The sequence below is a fragment of the Pan troglodytes genome, chromosome 20, assembly GCF_028858775.2.
Source record: "Pan troglodytes isolate AG18354 chromosome 20, NHGRI_mPanTro3-v2.0_pri, whole genome shotgun sequence".
NCBI classification, from domain to species: Eukaryota; Metazoa; Chordata; class Mammalia; order Primates; family Hominidae; genus Pan; species Pan troglodytes.
The window spans coordinates 43,640,430-43,657,232 of NC_072418.2; the positions used below are offsets into that span (position 1 = coordinate 43,640,430).

At 53.4% G+C, this 16,803-nt stretch overlaps 1 protein-coding gene across 5 annotated transcripts in view; it reads left to right on the forward strand.

Moving 5' to 3' along the window:
- The window catches only part of SPTBN4 (spectrin beta, non-erythrocytic 4), a 108,493-nt gene that overhangs the window by 86,559 nt on the left and 5,131 nt on the right, over positions 1 to 16,803 (forward strand). For 2 of the 5 annotated variants that reach the window (XM_016935994.4, XM_063801699.1), the window contains exons 24-33: positions 79 to 209; positions 1,651 to 1,855; positions 2,589 to 2,969; positions 5,719 to 5,963; positions 10,963 to 11,101; positions 11,201 to 11,285; positions 11,703 to 11,899; positions 13,198 to 13,817; positions 15,190 to 15,259; positions 15,919 to 16,211. In XM_016935994.4, the coding sequence (XP_016791483.2) occupies positions 79 to 209; positions 1,651 to 1,855; positions 2,589 to 2,969; positions 5,719 to 5,963; positions 10,963 to 11,101; positions 11,201 to 11,285; positions 11,703 to 11,899; positions 13,198 to 13,817; positions 15,190 to 15,259; positions 15,919 to 16,211 (2,366 nt within the window). Of the gene's footprint in view, positions 1 to 78; positions 210 to 1,650; positions 1,856 to 2,588; positions 2,970 to 5,718; positions 5,964 to 10,962; positions 11,102 to 11,200; positions 11,286 to 11,702; positions 11,900 to 12,581; positions 12,809 to 13,197; positions 13,818 to 15,189; positions 15,260 to 15,918; positions 16,239 to 16,803 lie in introns of those variants that run through there. The other 3 variants (XR_010153874.1, XM_054673188.2, XM_054673189.2) reach the window with 3 other exon arrangements.

Here is a 16,803-nt window from a genome sequence, read left to right on the forward strand (position 1 = left end):
TGGGGGTGCGGAGGGCCTGGGGGCGCTGGAGCTGGGGGCCGCCGCTGCCGCCTCATCGTGGGCGCTTTGTGCCCCCAGGACGAACAGAGCACCCTGCAGCTGCTCAAGAAACACCTGCAGCTGGAGCAAGGCGTGGAGAACTACGAGGAAAGCATCGCGCAACTGTCGCGCCAGTGCCGGGCGCTGCTGGAGATGGGGCACCCGGACAGGTGGGCGGGCGCGTGGCCGGTTCACAGGAATGGTCCAGTAGGACCTGAAGCTTCGCTGTTGGGAGTTGGCGCAGCGCTGGAATTGGACGTTGGGTGGGAGAGGGCCTCCTTGCTGTGTGCTGGAGCCCTCGAATTTGGCAAGTGGGCGGGCCGGAATGGGGGGACACGGCCCAGGGATGGTTGAGAGGGTGGGGCCAGGAGCACCTGGATTTGAGTGTAGTAGTGGGGACCTTGTCGGGGGAGAAAAGAGTAGGCGATGTCTAGGACTGGGGTAGAGAAGAATTTACTCAGGACAGGCAAGGGGCTCTTTCTACTCAGTGTCTGGGAGGACAGAAAAGCCTGTGCTGAGATTGGCTATGGCGGTGGGGCTGGAGACCTCCTGGTGCAGTGGGGTGATGTTGCCTAGTGTAGGCGGATGCTGAGCTCCAGGCCTGGACCAGGGATGGAATCTGTAAGGAGGTACAGAGAGAGACCTCTGCCCAAGTGGGCTCAGAGATTGGGGCTAGAGGTGGGATGCATTGGCTGGGGACCCAACCTGGGAGTCCAGAGTCCCACCGAGGTTCCTGGATAGGAGGGGCGTGAGACTGAGATAGAAACCGGGTGAGGCTGCCGAGGTGGGCGGATCACTTGAGGTCAGGAGTTGGAGACCAGCTTGGCCAACATGGTGAAACCCTGTCTCTACTAAAAATAAAAAATTAGCCGGGCATGGTGGCACGTGCCTGTAGTCCTAGCTACTGGGGAGGCTGAGGCAGGAGAATGGCTTGAACCTGGGTGGCAGAGGTTGCAGTGAGCTGAGATCGCGCCACTGCACTCCAGCCTGGTGACAGAGCAAGACTCCGTCTCAAAAAAAAAAAAAGAAAAAAGAAAAAAAGAAAAAAAAAGAAAGGAAACTGGGTGAGGCTGGATAGAGGTGAGCTTATCCATTTAGGGAAGCAGAGCTTTCCCTGCATGCTGAAATGCAGGGCTTTCTGAACCCAAGACTTGCAGAAAACAGAGTCCTGGCCAGGTGTAGTGGCTCACACCTGTAATCTCAACACTGGGAGGCTGAGGCAGGAGGATCGTTTGAGCCCAGGAGTTTGAGAACAGAGGGAACATAGTGAGACCTCATCTCTACAAAGAAATCAAAAAGTTAGCCAGGTGTAGAGTCATGTGCCTGTGGTCCCACTTGGGAGGCTGCAATGGGAGGATTGCTTGAGCATGGGAAGTGGAGGCTGCAGTGAGTTGTGATCACACCACTGCACTCCAGCCTGAGCAACAGAGCAAGACCCTGTCTCCAAAAAAAAAGAAAAAAGAAAAGAAAACAGAGCTCTACCTGGGGACACAGCCGTGTCTGAAGATTCCAAGGAAACACAGCCCTGTCCTGGGGAGGGGGTTTAGGGGGGTCACGCTCTGCCCCAGAAGTCTCAGGGGTCCATCCCTGCCCCTCCATGTCCCCCATCAGCGAGCAGATCAGCCGGCGGCAGTCTCAGGTGGACCGCCTGTACGTGGCGCTCAAGGAGCTGGGTGAGGAGCGCCGGGTGGCTCTGGAACAGCAGTACTGGCTGTACCAGCTCAGCCGCCAGGTGAGCGAGCTTGAGCACTGGATTGCCGAGAAGGAGGTGGTGGCTGGCTCACCCGAGCTCGGCCAGGACTTTGAGCATGTCTCGGTGAGCATCATTAGTAATAAGTGATACCAGGAGCTACCATTAAGGTTCTCTGGGCCTTAGTTTCCTCATCTATAGTATGAGGATAATAACAGCACCCGCCTCATGGCTCTGCTGTGAGACAAATGAGTTAATATAACGTAAAGCACTGAGGACCCTGCTTGGCACACATGCTGCCTCACACAGTGTTGGTTATTATTATCAGCTTATTATTTTATTGTTACTTATTGTTATTTTTATTGTTACTGTTTTGTTACTATTCTTGCCAGGTGTTCAGTAAGTGTTAGATATTATTTTTTATGATGATGATGATGATGATTGTCATTACTCTTACCTGCCACAAAATGGTAGCCTCTGCCAGGTGTGGTGGCTCATGCCTGTAATCCCAACACTTTGGGAGGCCAAGGCAGGTGGATCACTTGAGGTCAGGAGTATGAGACCAGCCTGGCCAACATAGTGAAACCCCGTCTCTACTAAAAACACAAAAAAATCAGCTGGGTGTGGTGGCGCATGCCTGTAGTCCTAGCTGTTTGGGAGGCTGAGGCAGGAGAATCGCTTGAACTGGGGAGGTGAAGGTTGCTGTAAGTGGCTGTTGAACCGCTGCATGCCAACCTGGGCGACAGAGCAAGACTCTGTATCAAAAAGAAAAAAAAACATTGTAGGCTGGAGGGGGCTGGTGTATGCTGCCCCTTTACTCACTTTGCTGTACACCCCCCTCCCCACTTCCTGATGGCAGGTGCTGCAGGAGAAATTCTCAGAGTTTGCCAGCGAGACAGGTACGGCAGGGCGGGAACGGCTGGCAGCTGTGAACCAGATGGTGGATGAGCTGATCGAGTGTGGCCATACAGCAGCGGCCACCATGGCCGAGTGGAAGGACGGACTGAACGAGGCCTGGGCTGAGCTGCTGGAGCTCATGGGCACACGGGCCCAGCTGCTGGCCGCCTCTCGGGAGCTTCATAAGTTCTTCAGTGACGCCCGAGAGCTTCAGGGACAGATTGAGGAGAAGCGGAGGCGGCTGCCCCGCCTGACCACCCCGCCTGAGCCGAGACCCAGTGCCAGTTCCATGCAGCGGACCCTGAGAGCCTTTGAGCATGACCTGCAGCTCCTCGTGTCCCAGGTGGGGCGCCGGTGGCCATCAGGGCAGGTGGGAGGGCCTGGACAGCTGTGGGCAGCAGAGTGGGCAAAAATCAGGCTGTGGAGCAGGTCGAAATTAGGCAGTGGCACAGACAGAAAGCGGACTACAGAACAGGAAGAAATTAGATAATGGAGCAGATAGAAAATGGACTGATGGAATGGTATATAGAAATCAGGTACTGGCAGGGAAAAGTGGTACCTTAGAAGGTCTCACAGATATTAAACAGCTTCTGGCTGGGCGTGGTGGCTCCCTTTGGGAGGCCAACGCAGGCGGATCATCTGAGGTCAGGAGTTTAAGACCAGCCTGGTCAACGTGGTGAAACCCCATCTCTACTAAAAATACGAAAATTAGCCAGGTCTGGTGGCGGGCACCTGTAATCCCAGCTACTTGGGAGGCTGAGGCAGGAGAATCACTTGAACCCGGGAGGAGGAGGTTGCAGTGAGCCCAGATCTCGCCATTGCACTCCAGCCTATGTGACAAGAGTGACCCTCTGTCTCAAAAAAAAAAAAAAAAAAAAAGCTTCCAATAGATATTGGGCAGTGGTTCTCCTAAAACTGTGAGTTTTACCTAAATCCAGATCAAGGGTCTAAAGGGAATTTTGAGAAGTCTGAGAGGAATTTGACTGTGGTGTAGATAGAAATTAGACGACAGACAAGGCCAGGCGCGGTGGCTCACGCCTGTAATCCCAACACTTTGGGAGGTTGAGGCGGGCAGATCATGAGGTCAGGAGTTCAAGACCAGTCTGACCAACATGATGAAACCCCGTCTCTACTAAAAATACAAAAATTAGCAGGAATGGTGGTGGGCACCTGTAATCCCAGCTACACAGGAGACTGAGGCAGGAGAATCACTTGAACCCGGGAGGCGGAGGTTGCAGTGAGCTGAGATCACGCCACTGCACGCCAGCCTGGGCGACAGAGTGAGACTCCATCTCAAAAAAAAAAAAGAACTTAGATAACAGGTCTCTGATGGAAATCATATGACTTTTCTGAAATTAATTTGATGGGGGCGAATTTAATGAAAAAGGCAACAGAGATATTAGAAATTAGGCAGAGGTTCTGGCCAGAATTCGGATGTGGATCTGAGCAGTCAGATGGAAATGAAGCTGCGGGCCCAATACAACTCAGGCAGCAGGAAATTGGGTTGCAGTTCTAATGGAAGGTAGAAGTTGGGCAATTTTTGTTTGTTTGTTTGTTTATTTTTGAGACAGGGTCTCACTCTGTCACCCAGGCTGGAGTGCAGTGGCGCGATCTCAGCTCACTGCACCCTCTGCCTCCCAGGCTTAAGCGATTCTCCTGCCTCAGCCTTCCAAATAGCTGGGATTACATGCACGCGCCACCACACCTGGCTGATTTTTATATTTTTAGTAGAGACGGGATTTCACCATGTTGGCCAGGCTGGCCTCGAAATCCTGACCTCAGGTGATCTACCCGTCTCGGCCTCCCAAAGTGCTGGGATTACAGGCATGAGCTACTATGCCCAGCTGGCAATTATTATTATTATTATTATTATTATTATTATGAGGCAGAGTCTCTCTTTGTCACCCAGGTTGGAGTGTAGTGGTCTAATCTCGCCTCACTGCAACCTCTGCCTCCCGGGTTCAAGCGATTCTCCCACTTCAGCCTCGAGTAGCTGGGACTACAGGTGCGAGCCACCACACCCAGCTAATTTTTGTATTTTTAGTAGAGATGGGGTTTCACCATGTTGGCCAGGCTGATCTTGAACTCTTGACCTCAAGTGATCTGCCCACCTTGGCCTCCCAAAGTGCTGGGGTTATAGGCATGAGCCACCGCACCCAGCCCAGTTATTTTTTATAAATCCTACAAATGACTTAGAAATCAGGCTGAGAGATTCATAGTAATAAGTGGTGGATCTGTTAGAGATGGGGAGGTCACACCAAAATAAATCAGGAGATTGAACCAACAGCGTGAGCAGCAGGCTGAGCACAGTGGCTTATGCCTGTAATCTCAGCACTTTGGGAGGCCAACCTGGGAGGATTGCTTGAGCCCAGGAGTTCAAGATGAGCCTGGGCAACATAGTAAGACTCCATCTCTATTACAACATATATGTATATATCCTGGTACAGTGGCATGCACCTGTAGTTCAGCTATTAGTAGGCTGAGGCAGGAGGATCACTTGAGCCCGGGATGTCAAGGCTGCAGTGAATTGTGTTTGTGCCACTGCACTGCAGCCTGGGCAACAGAGCAAGACCCTGTCTCAGAAAAACAAACAAACAAAAAACCCAAAACCCAAAAGAGAGTGAGCAGAGCTCATACAGCAGAATGAATGGAAATTGGGCAGGGGACTAATGGCAATTGAACAGCCATCGTGTAGGAAACTGGGCTACTATGAAGGAGTGGGTTTGAAATAAACCGAGTTAAAAAAAAATTAGCACATCTAAAAGACATCAAAGTGGAAAGGGGTTTCCTGAAAGACCCAAGGTAGGGGTGGGCCTGCCTGAAAACATAGGTGGCAGACCCAATAGAAATAAAGCTCTCAGACCAAAAGAAATCCGGCAGTGGGTTGAAAGAGACGTGGTAGTAGATCTAAAAGAAGTCAGAACGCGGGTAAGTCAAAGAGAAATCAGGCAGCAGATAGACAGGAGCCTGGCTGTGGGATCACAGTGTGAGGCTCCTTATATCTTGAGGTTCTGCGCTGGAGCAGATGGCGGGAGGGAGGGCACAGCCTGGGCCCCGTGGAGGGCTGGCGCCCGACCTGGCATGCCCTTCAGGTACGGCAGCTGCAGGAGGGGGCGGCCCAGCTGCGGACGGTGTATGCGGGTGAACATGCTGAGGCCATCGCTAGCCGGGAGCAGGAGGTGCTGCAGGGTTGGAAAGAGCTGCTGTCAGCCTGTGAGGATGCCCGCCTGCATGTCAGCTCCACAGCCGACGCCCTGCGCTTCCACAGCCAAGTCCGCGACCTTCTCTCCTGGATGGATGGCATCGCCAGCCAGATTGGGGCAGCCGACAAGCCCAGGTGCCCCTCATCCCTCCTCGGGCTTCCTGCCTCCCCCTGGTGGCCTCCCCCAGCCACCCCCAGCCCATTGACAGCCCCCTTCTCAATGGAATGACAACAGCCAATATCTGTGTGGCGCCTCTGTGTGCTAGGCACTGTTCTAGGTGCTTCATGTGTATTCAGACCCCTTTTTTAGGCCTGTCATTGGGGACTTCGGTCATGGGGCATCCTTCTGTCCGCTGTCCTTCCCAGTTGCCTATTATTACCCTCTCCATGGGATGTCGCAGCATGAAACAGGCTAAAGACAGGATGGGCAAGGGAGGTGTGGGACTGTATTTGTGAGGGTAGGTGAAGAATTCTAACAATTCCAGCATCTCAGTGGCTTCATTAGTGGGCATTGGCTTATTGCTCACATAGTGGTTAGATGTGAGTGTCCAGCAGAATCCTGTCCCCTGGTGATTGGGAGCCAGGGTCCTTCCATCATGCCACCCTGGGAGTCACGTGCTGGACCCTCTGCATCCCGCTGCAGATGGGAAAAGATAGCAGGAGGATCACACAGAAGGTTTTAGGGATAAAGCCGGCACCCACACACTGCCAGCCCGGTGGCCTAACCTGTCTGCCAGGGAGGCTGCAAATTTTTTTTTCTCTTGAGATGGAGTCTTGCTCTGTTGCCCAGGCTGGAGTGCAGTGGCACAATATCACCTCACTGCAACCTCCGTCTCCCAGGTTCAAGTGATTCTCCTGCCTCAGCCTCCCAAGTAGCTGGGACTACAGGCGCCCACCACCACGTCTGGCTAATTTTGTATTTTTAGTAGAGAAAGGGTTTCACCGTGTTGGCCACTCTGGTCTCAAACTCCTGGCCTCAAGTGGTCCACCCGCCTCAGCCTTCCAAAGTGCTGGGATTACAGGCGTAAGCCACTGTGCCTGACCTAGGCTGGAAATTTAGTTTCATGGTGTGGCTAGGAAGAAAAGGACCTAGGGAATCAGGGACACCTGGCATTGCTTCTGGGAATGCAGATCCTGCAGCCTGCATTCATTTACTCAGCAAATATGTATTAAATGCATATGGTGTGCCATGTGGTGAGCAAGGCCAAGCACTTGCCCTGAGACAGATTGCATTCTCATAGCACTTATTACTCTCTGAAATATAGCATGGGGATGGGGCACAGTGGCTCACGCCTGTAATCCCAGCACTTTGGGAGGCTGAGGCAGGCAGATCACCTGAGCTCAGGAGTTTGAGACCAGCCTAGCCAACATGGCAAAACTCCGTCTCTACTAAAAATACAAAAATTAGCCAGGCATAGTGGTGGACACCTGTAATCCCAGCTACTTGGGAGGCTGAGGCAGGAGAATCGCTTGAACCCGGGAGGTGGAGGTCACAGTGAGCCAAGATCGTGCCACTGCACTCCAGCCTGGGTGACAAGAGCAAAACTCCGTCTCAAAAAAAAAAAAAAGAAAAGAAAAGAAAAAAAAATGAAATATAGCGTGGGTATATATACATAGGAAGGGAATGATAGCTGGCAAAGTCTCTCTGAGGATGTGCGTTTGACTGGAGACCTGAATGAAGTGATGGGTGAGTCAGGTAAAGTTTTGAGGGAAGAGTTTTCTAGGTGGAGGGACCCACAAGTGCAAGGGCCCAGAAGTGGGCTGTAGTTAGGCATGTGTGAGGAAAAGCTAGAGATCACTGTGGCCAGATGGAGGGAGGGAGTGAGGGAGTGTAGGGTGAGAGGAAGTGAGTACAGAGGGGCACTGGGGCCCTGGAAACCACACATGGTGAGGAGCATGCCTTCTCTATGAGGAACGTGGGAGCCATGTGAGAGTTTAGAGCAGAGTGGAGTGATGTGATGTGTACATTTGAGAAAAATAGGCCGGGCATGGTGGCTCATACCTGTCATCCCAGCACTTTGGGAGGCCAAGGCGGGTGGATCACTTGAGGACAGGACTTTGAGACCAGCCTGGCCAATGTGGCGAAACCCCGCCTCTACTAAAAATACAAAAATTAGCTGGGTGTTGTGGCATGTGCCTGTAATCCCAGCTACTGGGGAGGCTGAGGCAGGAGAATTGCTTGAACCTGGAAGGTGGAGGTTGCAGTGTGCTGAGATCGTACCACTGCACTCCAGCCTGGGCAACAGAGCGAGACTCCGTGTCAAAAAAAAAAAAAAAAAAGGCTGGGCACAGTGGCTCACACCTGTAATCCCAGCATTTTGGGAGGCTGAGGTGGGTGGATCACTTGAGGTCGGGAGTTCGAGAGCAGCCTGACCAACATAGAGAAACCTCATCTCTACTAAAAATACAAACTTAGCCGGGTGTGGTGGCACATGCCTGTAATCCCAGCTACTTGGGAGGCTGAGGCAGAATTGCTTGAACCCAGGAGGCGGAGGTTGCGGTGAGCCAAGATTGTGCCATTGCACTCCAGCCTGGGCAACAAGAGCGAAATTCCATCTCAAAAAAAAAAAAAATTAAATATACAGGGAAGTAAAGGTAACCCACATGTGTATCGTGAACACTTGGCTTGAACAACCATCAACATTTGGCCAATCTAGCCAAAAGAGGTGGCTCACGCCTGTAATCCCAACACTGGGAGGCCAAGGCAAGAGGATCACTTGAGGCCAGGAGTTTGAGACTACCCTACACAACATAGTGAGACCCCATCTCTACAAAAAAGAAAAAAATTAGTCAAGCATGGTGGTGTGCATGCCTGTTGTCCCAGCTACTTGGGAGTCTGAGGGAGGAGGATCACTTGAGTCCAGGAGGGTCAGGCTGCAGTGAGCCATGATTATGCCATTTCACTCCAGCCTGGGTGACAGAGCGAGATTCTGTCTTAAAAAAAAAATTTTTTTTTTAATTAGCTGTGCATTGTGGTGCATGCCTGTAGTCCCAGCTACCCTGGAGGCTAAGCCAGGAGGATCACTTAAGCCTAGGTGGTAGATTCAAACCATAGCATGAAGCTATGATTGCCAACTGATGGAACCTTCAGAAACTTGGAATTTGTTTTGGACATAAGATGGCTTAGAATGGTGCTGTCCAATAGTTATATAACACGAGCCACAAATGCGAGCCACATATATACTTTAAAATCTTCTTGTGGCCATACTAACAAAGCAAAGCAAATGAAACTTAATTTTAGTAATACATTTTTATTTAACCTGACATACCCAAAGTATTATCACTTCAACAGGTAGTCAATATTAAAACTATTAATGAGGCCAGGCAGTCTCGAACTTCTGGCCTCAGGTGATCCGCCCGCCTCAGCCTCCCAATCTCAGCCAAGTGGAGATCGCACCACTGCAGTCCAGCCTGGGTGACAGAATGAGACTCCGTCTCAAAAACAACAACAAACAAAACAAAGAAACAAAACTATTAATGAGGCCGGGCGCAGTGGCTCATGCCTGTAATCTCGGCTGAGATTGGGAGGCTAAGGCAGGCAGATCACCTGAGGCCAGAAGTTCGAGACCAGCTTGGCCAACATGCCAAAAATCCATCTCTACTGAAAATACAGAACAAAAAATTAGCCAGGCTTGGTGGCGGGCACCTGTAATCCCAGCTACTCGGGAGGCTGAGGCAGGAGAATTGCTTGAACCCAGAAGGTGGAGGCTGCAGTGAGCCAAGATCACGCCATTGCACTCCAGCCTGGGCAAGAAGAGCAAATCTCTGTCTCAAAAACAAACAAACAAACAAAGGCTGGGTGCGGTGGCTCACGCCTGTAATCCCTGCACTTTGGGAGGCCTAGGCAGGCGGATCACCTGAGGTCAGGAGTTTGAGACCAGCCTGACAAACATGTTGAAACTCCGTTTCTACTAAAAATACAAAAAAAATTAGCCAGGCATGGTGGCAGGCACCTGTAATCCCAGCTACTCAGGAAGCTGAGGCAGGGGAATCGCTTGAACCTACCTAGAAGGGGGAGGTTGCAGTGAGCGGAAATCGCACCACTGCACAACAACAACAAAAAACTATTAATGAGACATTTTACATTCTTTTTTACATTAACTCCACAAAATCTGGTGTGCATTTTACACTTTACACCAAAATTCAGACTGGCCACATTTCAAGTGCTCACATGTCTAGTGGCTACTGCCTTGGAGAGCACAGACTTGGAACGTTAAAATCATTGGCTAGTGGAACCTTCAGAAGCATAGCTAGAAAAAGAAAATTTGGATCTTGGCTGGGTGTGGTGGCTTATGCCCATAGCCTTGAACTTTGGGAGGCTGAGGCAGGTGGATTGCTTGAGCCCAGGGGTTTGAGACCAGCCTGGGCAACATAGCAAGACCCTGTCTCTACAGAAAATGAAAAATTAGTTGGGTGTGATGGTGTGCACCTGTGGTCCCCGCTACTCAGGAGGCTGAGGCAGGAGGATTGCATGAGCCCAGGAGGTTGAGACTGAAGTGAGCTGCAATCTTGCCACTGCACTCCAGTCTGGGCAACAGAGCAAGACCCTATTAAAAAAAAAAAAGGAAAATTTGGATCTTGAAATCCTAGAAGGTTAGAATCACCAAAGTGTGAAATTTTAGAAACTTGGAAAATTTGAATCATTGAATTAGTGAACCATGGACCCTCAGAATTTGGTCATCGCAAGTAGGTGTCTCCGTCTGGTTTGGTGACTCACGCCTGTAATCCCAGCACTTTGAGAGGCTGAGATGGGAGGATCACCTGAGGTCAGGAGTTCAAGACCAGCCTGGCCAACATGGAGAAACCCCATCTCTACTAAAAATATAAAAATTATCTGGGCGTGGTGGCAGGTGCCTGTAATCCCAGCTACTCAGGAGGCTGAGGCAGGAGAATCGCCTGAACTCAGGAGGTGGAGTTTGCAGTGAGCCGAGATCGCCCCACTGCACTCCAGCCTGGGCCATAGGGTGAGACTTTATCTCAAAAAAAAAAAAAAAAGAAAAGAAAAGAAAAAGTAGGTGTCTTGAGGTGGTATGGGATGTCAGCCTCAAGGATTTGGGGTCACCAGGAGCCACATGTATGGGGCAGGCTGAGGAGGCTCCCTGTGGCTCAGATCCCTGCCTGCCACCCACTGCAGGGACGTGTCATCAGTGGAGGTGCTCATGAACTACCACCAGGGCCTGAAGACTGAGCTGGAGGCACGGGTGCCTGAGCTGACCACCTGCCAGGAGCTGGGGCGATCTCTGCTGCTCAACAAAAGTGCCATGGCTGATGAGGTGGGGAGCAGGGAGGGGGTCCCCCTCTGCCACCCGGGCACATTGGGGTGGAAGCCATTCCACACCCTGACTTCCCTCCCACCCACCTGCCACTCCCAGATCCAGGCACAGCTGGACAAGCTGGGAACCAGGAAGGAGGAGGTGTCGGAAAAGTGGGACCGCCATTGGGAGTGGCTGCAGCAGAGTGAGTGGGGGCCCAGGCACACGTGGTTCAAGGGCACAGGGACATGCTCCAGCCTGTCCAGCCAAGGCCCAGAGGGTGACAGGAGCATGCTTTGCACCCTACCCATGGGTCTCCAGAAGCAAACATAAGGGCCTGGAAGGGTGGACAAGGGGGCTGCCTTGCCATTGAATACCCACCCTTGAAAAAAAAGTCTTAAAGTCCTGGGTGGGAGGACATTAAGGAAGGAGGAATGGGAGTCAGAAAGGAGGAATGATGCCCACTGAAATAGCCCCAGCCTCTGCCATTCCTGCAGAGCCCAGGATGGCAGGGCTGGGGTATGGAAAGCCGGAGGGGTGTGGAAGGCCAGGGGAAACAGCCATTGCCCCCAGGAAGGGCCCCAGATGCCCCAGAATCCTTACCCTGCATGCCCCTCCTCAGTGCTGGAGGTGCACCAGTTTGCCCAGGAGGCGGTGGTGGCTGATGCCTGGCTGACAGCCCAGGAGCCGCTCCTGCAGAGCCGGGAGCTGGGCAGCAGCGTGGATGAGGTGGAGCAGCTTATCCGGCGACATGAGGCCTTCCGCAAAGCGGCTGCAGCCTGGGAAGAGAGGTTCAGCTCTCTGCGGCGCCTGACCACGGTCAGCTCCCCAGATACTGCCCCATTACCCCCACCCCCACCAAGACCCCCACACCCATGGCTCTATATGAGACAGACACACCGAGACGTGGTGCTTGGTCCTGTGTTGTGTGAGTGCCAAGACAGACTCTTGCTAGGCTCCCAGTGGAGCAGAGGGACAGACCTGTCACCAGTGACAGCCCAGAATGTCAGGGATGTGATAGGGGAAGAACAAGCAGAGGGATAGTGCCTGGGATGGGGGAGTGGGAGGGGGAACTGGCCTGGGGGATTCTATTCTGAGACTTGAATAATTAGGTGAAGAGATTGTAGTAATAAAAAGGATTAGGCCAGGTGTGATGGCTCATGCCTGTAGTCCCAGCATTTTGGGATACCAAGATGGGTGGATCACTTGAGGCCAGGAGTTTGAGACCAGCCTGGCCAACGTGGTGAAACCCCATCTCTACTAAAAATGCAAAAATTAGCTGGGCGTGGTGGTGCACGCCTGTAATCCCAGCTACTCGGGAGGCTGAGGCAGGATAATCACTTGAACTTGGGAGGCAGAGGTTGCAGTGAACCAAGATCGTGCCACTGCCTGGGTAACAGAACAAGACTCCATCTCAAAACAACAACAACAATTAAAAAAAAAAAAAAAAAACCGCTTAAAGTCTGGGTGGGGTGGCTCACACCAGTACTCTCTTTGGAAGCCTAGGCAGGAGGATCACTTGAACCCAGGAGTTCAAGACCAGCCTTGGCAACATACTGAGAACCCGTCTCTACCAAAACCAAAAGCAAACAAAGAAAAAACAGCCAGGCGTGATGGCACATGCCTGTAGTCCCAGCTACTCAGAGGGGTGACTGAGACTCGAGGATCACTTGAGCACTGGAGGTCAAGGCTGCAATGAGATATGATCTTGCCGCTTGCACTCCAGCCTGGGCGACAGAGCAAGACTGTCTCAAAAATAAATAAATAAATAAATAAATAAATAAATAAATAAATAAATAAAGTCTTAAAGTCCTGGGTGGGGGGACATTAAGGAAGGAGAAATGGGAGTCAGAAAGGCACGCAGAGCAATTGATTTACCCAATTTAAAAAAAAGTGATTTAGCCAATTCTTAAAAGAGCAATAGGTGTTTGCCGGAGAGAATAGGCTTTAAGTTCTTGGCAGAGAGCAAAGCATCGCACAGGCCTGGACACCTTGCTTTTTCAAGGAACTGATCAATTGAGTGATGAGGCAGAAAACCCAGGCCGCCTCCCCGGACCTCCCCCTTACCCTGCCCCGGCCCCACGCCTCCAACCTAACCCTGGTCCCTCCATCCTCAGATCGAGAAAATCAAAGCGGAACAGAGCAAGCAGCCGCCTACCCCACTGCTGGGGCGCAAGTTCTTTGGGGACCCCACGGAACTGGCGGCCAAGGCGGCGCCCCTGCTGCGGCCAGGGGGCTATGAAAGGGGCTTGGAGCCCCTGGCCCGCCGAGCCTCGGACACGCTCTCGGCCGAGGTGCGGACTCGGGTGGGGTATGTGCGCCAGGAGCTCAAGCCCGAGCGCCTCCAGCCGCGCATTGACCGGCTGCCGGAGATCCCGGGGAGGGTGGAGCCCGCGGCCCTGCCGGCCGCACCAGAGGACGCGGCGGAGACCCCCGTGACCCCCGCGGCGGCGGAGCAGGTGCGGCCACGACCGGAGCGCCAGGAGTCAGCTGATCGCGCGGAGGAGCTGCCCAGGAGGCGGCGGCCCGAGCGGCAAGAGTCAGTCGATCAATCCGAGGAGGCTGCGCGGAGGCGGCGGCCGGAGCGGCAGGAGTCAGCGGAGCACGAGGCGGCACACAGCCTTACCCTGGGCCGCTACGAGCAGATGGAGCGGCGGCGCGAGCGGCGTGAGCGGCGCTTGGAGCGGCAGGAGTCCAGCGAACAGGAGATGCCCATCAGAGGAGACCTGGTCAAGGGGTGAGGTGCCCGCCTTATGACCAGAAAGTGAGGGGAGGGGAAAGCGGAGAGCTCCTAGAACCCCTCAGGCCCAGTGAAAGGGCTTCAGGGCTCAGAACTTCCCAAAGAAGGAGATATCGCCGCGGTACCCATTTTGCAGAGGTGTAAACTGAAGCTGCAAGATAATCGATGTGCCCATTGTTACACAGAAAGGGGAGCCCTTCCTGTTGAAAGAAAAGGCAGACTGCCTTTCTCCAGACGTAGGTTCTCGGCCCCTGGGTTGTGACTCCTGCATCAAGTCTCCCGGGTACCCCGAGGCAGGGATTTTGTCCTCTCTGTGCCTCAGTTTGCCCACTGGGCTAATGGTGGAACCCTCACCTCCTTGATTGGAGAGGAGACCCTTTATCACAATTCTCTCAGCAGCCTTATGAAGTGGGGGCTGTTGTCTTCTCCATTGTATGACTAGGGCAACTGAGGCACAAAAAGGGCAAGTCACTCAGCTTAAACGAACCAGGACTTTCAGAATCCAGAGTTGGCCAGTGTGTGTTGTGCAGATCTGTCCAGTCAGCTGTGTGTGTCTCCAGAAAGAGGCCTTTGGTCAGGAGACAATGACTTCTTGATTCTTTTTAAATTTCACATTTCATGAACATTTGCTGAGTGCCCACTCTGCCTGGCATGTGCTGAGTCGAGCGGTGACTGAACCAGTCCCATCCCTGACTTTAGAGACTCACAGTCCATTGAGAAAAACAGGCTTGTCATCAATGATGACCCAGAATTATCTGGGCTGGAATGGGGGCGATCGGGGGACTGGAGAGTCAGCGGTGGGTGGAGAAAGGCAACGTTTGCAAGTTGTTCTTTGTGCTGCTTAAAATTCAAAGGGGCATCTGGGCGCGGTGGCTCACGCCTGTAATCTCAGCACTTTGGGAGGCTGAGGTGGGCGGATCACTTGAGGTCAGAAGTTCGAGACCAACCTGGCCAATATAGCAAAACCCTGTCTCTACTAAAAATGCAAAAATTAGCCGGCATGGTGGCGCACGCCTGTAGTACCAGCTACTTGGGAGGCTGAGACAGGGGAATCGCTTCAACACAGGAGGCAGAGGTTGCAGTGAGCCGAGATCATGCACCACTACACTCCAGCCTGGGCAACAGAGCAAGACTCCGTCTCAAAAAAAAAAAAAAAAATTCAAAGGGGCGAGAGGTTTGGTCTTCCATTCAGCAGACACGTCCCAAACACCTGTGGTACCTAAGGCGGGCATCTGAGAGAAACAGCTGCAGAAGTGGGCAGGGGCCTGGCACTTCCAGCTAAGAAGTGGAGGCTCCTCTGCCCAGCCAGACAGGTCCGTGGGAGAAGGAACCCTGGTTTCATTGGGTCTTTCTGTCCCCCATCCCCCAGGAAGGCCACCCTGGCTGACATTGTGGAACAGCTGCAGGAGAAAGAGGCAGGCCCAGGGCTGCCTGCTGGGGTAAGTTGAGCCTCGGATGGGTGGGGATACGAGGACCCCTTTTTCAGAGCAGGAGGCAGGATCTCAGAAACAGCCAGTGCCTAGCCCTGGCAGGACCCATTCCCTACCTGGACCCTGCAGAGACAGCATGGACTCTCAGGGTCCCCAGAATCTGAAAATGTCCCCCTTAGAAAGACGGGGCACCTACCTAAGAGACCCCTACTCCCCCTCCACAGACAGACACACACACACACACACAGACACACACACACAGACACACACACAGACTCTTCCCACATCTGTCCTGGACTCCGTATTTCTTCAGCCCAGTGGGGTCCCAAATTTCTTCATAGCCTCATACACACACACACACAGAAGGAAGCCCCAGGTTCCTCCTGCAGACAGTGGGGACACGCCCTGCTTGCACCCCCACCTCCAGAGATCTGGCTGCCTCTTCCCACCACCGAGAGGGATTCCAAACCAATGAGTCCTAACAGACTCACTCCCAAGACCCATGGGGCCCTAAGAATTGGGCCTCCAACCCTGAGGTCCTCCCATACTCGCCTCCGAGACAAATGGCCCTGTAGACAGATGGGACCCCAGACCCATGACTCCCCCAAACAGATGACCCCCACACCCTCTCCATGGACAGCACCCCTCTTCCCCCTCCCTTCACACAGCCGCCGCTGCCTCAGCCACGCGAGCTTCCCCCAGGTCGCCTGCCCAACGGGCTTGAGCTGCCCGAGCGGACACCTCGGCCGGACCGGCCCCGGGCGCGGGACCGGCCCAAGCCGCGACGGCGGCCGCGGCCCAGAGAGGGTGGTGAGGGCGGGGGAAGCCGGCGCTCGCGCTCCGCCCCGGCCCAGGGCGGCTCCGCCCCCGCGCCTCCGCCACCGCCCACTCACACAGTGCAGCACGAGGGCTTCCTACTGCGCAAGCGCGAGCTCGACGCTAACCGCAAGTCGTCCAACCGGTGAGCGTGTGGGCGGGGCTTTGGAAGGTGGGTCTCAGGCTCAGGGTGACCATTGCGTGGAGCGGTGGGACTGAGGAGGGGGTGTGGCTCAACTTCAGGCCCTCCAGCAGGTGGGGGTAGTAGGTGGGGCCAGAGCTGGGGGGGTGGTGGTGGCTTAAATCAAGAAAGCCAACCAATGAGCAGGAGGGGGTGTGGTTTAACGTCAGGCCCTCCAACCCGTAGGGGTAGTAGATGGGGCCAGATGAGGGGTGGGGCTCAACTTTGATGATTCCAACCAATGAACAGGAAGGGGTAGGACCTAAGGTTAGTGCATCTAATGGATGATGGGTAGAGCTTAGGTGGGAACAGAAGGAAAATGTTCTGAAAGTGAGTAAATTGGAACCTAACCTCTTAGCAACCAACCCAGGAGTTGATTAGCTAAATAGCAAAGAGGGAGGCATCTAGTTGAGAAGGTTTCAATGGCTTGTCGTGGAGCTTGGAGAGGTCACTCAACCAATGAGTGGGGTGGGTCTACCCTTGAAGTTTCAAATTGGGGGAGGGTCCGAAAACGGGCAGAGCCCAAACTAATGAGGGTAGGGGTTGGGAAGGGGGA